At 38.8% G+C, this 5821-nt stretch overlaps 1 protein-coding gene across 1 annotated transcript; it reads right to left on the minus strand.

The window, feature by feature from the left end:
* Positions 1-955: 955 nt before the first annotated feature.
* Positions 956-1900, minus strand: LOC110302153 (olfactory receptor 4D5). The gene has a single exon (XM_021172954.1). It carries the CDS (start codon positions 1898-1900, stop codon positions 956-958), a length of 945 nt encoding a protein of 314 aa, XP_021028613.1.
* Between the last annotated feature and the right edge of the window lie 3921 nt (positions 1901-5821).

Here is a 5821-nt window from a genome sequence, read left to right on the forward strand (position 1 = left end):
TGGGAACTCTGTTGATTTGAGTGCTGGGGAGAAATGAGTCTTCTCCAAGATGGTTTTCAGTGAAATGGCTCTATTTATTCAGGGGTAATAAGGACTATATAAACCTTGGGTAGTGAGTAGGGGTTTTCAGGGTGAATTACATTATTTGTTGGTACCAAGGTGCTGGTAATGCTTTATTTGCATGAGAAGAAATTCCAGGTGCTTGCTGGACATGTCCTTATAGGGAGAGAGGAAGATAACCCTGTAATTCAAGCACCAGGCTATATGACTACCTCAACAGTGGTTGAGGTGGGGGTGGCATGAATAAGTGCAGGGAATGCAGGCCCAGAACAGAGAGGGAGAGATCTTTACTCCTGCTGGTCTCAAGATGAGATTCTCAGGTTTGAACACATCTTCCAACCTCACTCTTGCTCCAGGCCCATTCCCCTGGTCACATTAACCCTACAGACATAATGACAGTGACAACTATGACCTTAAGGTACTGTAAGGGTGAAACTAACTTGTTCAAGGTAATTTTCTTTCTTCATTGGTAGTCATTCAGCCTCTTGAAGTAGAGATAGTATTTTGTACATTTATTTTAATCATTAGACCCCATCTGCCTCCAAGAAATTGAAAAGAATACCTTTTAATTTGTGTTCAAGAAGTATCAGGAAAAAGTCACCAGCTCCCTTACTTGTGGGTATATTGCAGTGCAAACTGAAACATCTTAGTGTGCTCAACATCACCTTCATCCTGGAATGTCCTCCCTAAACTATATAACAGTTGCTTCTGTTTTTCTAGAAGGCACCTAACAGTTCTAGAATATTCTACCCCTGTTCTAGACATCAGAAATTAACTGTGATTAAAAAAATATTTTAAGGCATAAATACAGTTTTAAAAGGCATGAAGTTTTGTCTACTTTGTGCATTTTCTGGATCATTTTTCAGTTCTTTAAATTCTGTCTTCTGCTAAGCAGTCAATGATCTGAGGAACCAAGAAAATCCTTCTTCCTCCTCCACAGCTTTTTCATGGCTACAATCACTTCTTTATTTCTCAGGGTATAAATGGCAGGATTCAGCATGGGGGTGACCATTGTGTATAGCACAGAAACTGCCTTGTCCATGGGGAATGTCCTAAAAGGTCTTGCATAGATGTAAATGCAAGGTACAAAAATTATAGTCACCACAGTAATGTGAGAGGCACAGGTAGACAGGGCCTTGCTGCGACCCTCTTTTGAGTGACTTCGGAGCATCACAAGCAGGGCTGTGTAGGAGCCCAGCAGCACCAGAAAACACATGAGAGTGACCAAGCCATTGTTAGACACCATCAGAAGCTCTAAGACAAAGGTATCGGTGCAGGCCAATTTGATCAGCTGTGGAACATCACAGTAAAAGTTGTCCAGTTTGTCGGGACCACAAAATGGCAGATGGATAGTCAGTCCAACCTGCACAATGGAGTGGATAAAACCACCCACCCACGAGGCTGCCATGAAGATCCCACAGACTGTCTGATTCATAATTAGTGTGTAGCGTAGGGGCTGAGAAATGGCTATGTAACGGTCATACGCCATGACAGTCAGCAGGAATATCTTGATGCCTCCAATGAAGTGGAAAAAGAACAGCTGAGTTAGGCAGGCACCAAAAGAAATGGTGGGGCTGTGTGAGAGCAAGTCAACCAGCATCCTGGGGGCAGTGATGGACGAGTAGCAGAAGTCCAAGAATGAAAGGTTGCCTAAGAGGAAATACATAGTTGTGTGCAAACGCGGGTCAGAGGTCACTATGGCCACAATAAGAAGGTTGCCAGTGACAGTCAAAAGATACACTGCTGAGAAGACAGTGAAGAATAGGAACCGAAGCTCCCATACCTGAGAGAGACCCAGGAGGAAGAACGTGGCCACCTGGGAATGGTTTGCTGGATTCATCTGCCTAGTGTGACCTGGTCAGTGAGCCTGCCAAGGAAAATGGGCATACCCATTAAAAGCACTGCAAATTCCTCTGAAATAATTATCTCTAGACCTTCTGGGCAAATGTCTACTATTTTATTTAACATAAGAATATCAAGAAAAGATGATTCAGCAGACAAAGATATTTCCCACCCATCATGATGACTTGAGTTCAATTTCCAAAATCCACAGAGTGGGTGTAGGGGAATGCCAGGGTGGAAAAGAGGGAGGGGGAACACCCTCATAGAAGCAGGGGGAGAGGGGGTGGGATAGGTTTTTTTTTTTAAGGAGAAACCAGGAAAGGGGATAATATTTGAAATGTAAATAAAGAAAATATCTAATAAAAATATTTTTTAAAAAAATCAAATGGCTTGCTAAGCGGGTGTCTTTGGTCACTGTTCTATAGCCATGAGGGGATATCATGACCAAAGCAACTTATTTTTTAAAAAAAGCATTTAACTGGGGGCTTGACTACAGTTTCAGAGGTTAACCCATTACCACCGTGGCACGGGCCTGGCAGCACACATAGCCCTGGCGCAGGAGCTAAGAACTACATTCTGATGTGCTGGCAGCAGCCACATAACAAGATTCTTTAGCCTGAGCATGAGCTTTTGAAACCTCAAACCTCACTCCAGAGACACACCTCCTCCAGCAAAGCCTCACCTCCTAATCCTTTCCAAACACGTCGACTCCCTAGTGACTAAGCATTCGCATATAGGAGCCCGTGGGGGCCATTCTCATTCAAACCACCACACTGGACATTATGTTGCACACCTGTCCTTCCAACACTTGAGAGGCTGCCATGTAAAGATGGTGAATTGAAAGTCAGCCTCAAATACAAAGTCAAACTATCTTACACAGAAAGCCAAGAGAAAAAATAAAGGATTATTGTGGCTACAGTTGTGCAGTGTTCTATAGGGGACTTCCAGTGACTGACCCAGGAGTACCAATCTAGTTTTGTCATATTATACAGTACTCTTCCTCATGCTGTACACCAACCCTCTTGAGTTCCCAGAACTTGACACTCTCAATTCTTGACATAAAGTCTATGTATCTCTGTTTTAATTTGATGAAATTCTTTTAAAATACAAATAATTTGGGCTTTCTAAGGTAAGTTTCAACATTCTAGGAGCTTGAAAGTCAAAGCTTAATTTAAGAACATTTTCAGTAAACTGAAGGTCAGTGATCAGTCAGAGAAAGGTAGTTGTAAGACAACCCCCTAAATATTTGGAGAGAAATGTAACAAATATGCATAAGATCTATATGAGGAAAACTACAAATTCATATCTTAAAAAACCCAAAAGATGAATGAATAACGACTATGGAATTCTGCATTGACATTATGAAAACTGCAGTTATTCGCAATTTGACCTACAGGTTCAATGCAATCCCAATCAATATTCCCACATGCTATTATATAGGCATCAGCAAATTTATCCTATGGTTTATATGGAGCAACTCAAGCTGAATATCTAACATTGCTCAGGGAGAAGAAAACTGGGAAAAAGACACTGCCCAGTGTGAGGTCTCACTGTGAAGTCAGTGTTCAAAATGCTGTTACATTGATTCTTTGTCTTTCTTTGAGACACCTAGGTCAATAGACTGGGAGAGATAGAACAACAGTTGGCACACATTCTTCTCCAGCTCACATCAAATGTTCTCTAGGGTAGACCATGTTACATCTCAGAATACATAAATTAACAATATAGAAGAATATAAATAACAGTGTGTGGCTTTCTTATACTACAGTGAATTAATCTACAAGTCAATAATGGAAAAACAGTTATTTGTTCCCAAATATTTAAAAATTGAACAATATATTTAAGTGACACGTGGCTCAAAGGAGACCCAGAAAATCTAATTTTAAGAACCATTACATTTTACAAGGTAAATATAATTTGTTAAAATGTGTTTACTAAAGGCAATGTTCAGATGTAAATTGAAACATTAAATACATAGATGTCAAAATAAGAAAATTCTGTTAATACATTAAATCTCTACCTCAATAGAGAAAGAGTTGAAATATAAATCTAAATAAACTAGGGGATATAAATCTTAAAAATTTAAAATAAATCAGTGTAGTTAAAACTATAAAACCAACAAGAAAAAAGTAAATGAAATTCAAACTGGTTCTTTGAAAAGATAAATCACTAATAAAAAAGAAAAAGGAAGAATAAACAGTCTTGAAATGACCAGATTTTACAAGATTCAAGACAATTCCTACCAATCCACTAGTAGCATTTCTTACAGAAATGAAACAAATGAAATTAGCATAAACCACACAAATGAATAGATAATAAATAAATAAACGAACAACAAATAACCTTCCTAGATAAATCGATTATAACTGCAAAGAACAAAGCATGAATAATTAAACTATCAGACAGCAAATATATCCCAGTGCTGTGAGTTTAAAAAGCAAGGTATTGGCATAAATGTGGACTTGCTGAGCAGGTCAGAGAGGACTAGAGGAAGCCCATCTGTAGAAACTCAAGGGCTTCTCACTATAACACCTGATGCCTTGGATAAAGACAGTCTTTCTGAAGAGGAAAAAGAATATACCAAGCTTTAACATTAATTAAATATGATTAATAAACTTACTGGGGAAAATTAATTCACATAGTGATGAGAAAAGGAAGTAGAAGTCCGAGTTTTCCTTCTGCACAGTTAAGATCCCACTGTTGGCTTCTTTCTGATTTCTGTGAGCATGGAGCTTCCTTTATTTTGAAAATCAGGTTGGCCTTTTTCTTTAGAAGTGACAGCCACTGGTATCTCCTTGGAAGCAAGTTCTGTTTGTTAATAATGAAAACTACTCTAACCAGAAACCTGTAGTTTCAGCCTCTGTGAAGTTTGTTTAGTTCCTGAGAAAATGTCTTTTAAAGCAACACCCACCCTTGGATGGTCACATTCACAAGACTACGACAAAACTGCCTGCGCTATGTAAGCCATGGCACGTTTCTATTCATGACCAAACCTCCTAGAGCAGAAGCCTGGTTTTTCTGCCCATTAAAGAGCTTCTCTGCCTGGCTACAGGATTTGCCTTGTCTGGCCTCAATGAGAGAGGATGCACCTTCCCTGGCAGAGCTTTGATTTGCAAGGGTGTGGAATACTGGGGGAGGGCACCCTCTCAGAAGAGAACAGGAATTACAAATTTAAACCACAGTGAGATACAACTTCACACTTGACAGAATGGCTATTATCCAAAATAAAGATAAATGCAAGAATGTAAAGAATAGAAATCATTGTATACTGTTGGAAGAAATATACATTAGTAAATCTATTCTGAAAAAAAAATTGGGTTGCTTTAACCATAAATAGAATAGAATAGAATAGAATAGAATAGAATAGAATAGAATAGAATAGAATAGAATAGAATAGAAGATGAGGAGGAGGAGAAAAAGGGGGAGGTCTCTGTGAGAGGCGACCAGGATGGGGGCAGTGTTTGATGCAAATAAATTAATGAATATATTTTAACATTTTAAAGAGCTTTTGCTTTTATTCCAATTGCTGTTGAAATTCTTTTGTGGTAAGGGTTAATCCCCTTAATGTTCTCAATAAATTGTCACAGAAAATTTAACATGCAGAATAGAGCCAGCTAATTGTCTCTCCCCACTTACAAATAGCAAATCAAAACAGATTAAAGACTTATATGTAGGAATTGAAACTACAAAAACTACTCCAAGAAAGAAAACCAAATATAGTCAGACAAACACAACATCTTCACTTTGGTGTGGAATCAATAGCCATTGAACTCAGAGAGAGTTGAAGAAGAGATCGGGGTGTGGGAAATGGATAGAGATGGTCATACTTTACAATATTTAGCAACCCTCAAAATTCTACCAGAGAACTCCTACAGCTGATAAACAACTTCAGCAAAGTGGTTGGATATAAAATTAACTC

The sequence above is a fragment of the Mus caroli genome, chromosome 9, assembly GCF_900094665.2.
Source record: "Mus caroli chromosome 9, CAROLI_EIJ_v1.1, whole genome shotgun sequence".
NCBI lineage: Eukaryota > Metazoa > Chordata > Mammalia > Rodentia > Muridae > Mus > Mus caroli.

Excerpts from the sequence above, each read along its gene's own strand:
- LOC110302153 (XM_021172954.1), bottom strand. The coding sequence starts at position 1,900 with ATGAATCCAGCAAACCATTCCCAGGTGGCCACGTTCTTCCTCCTGGGT.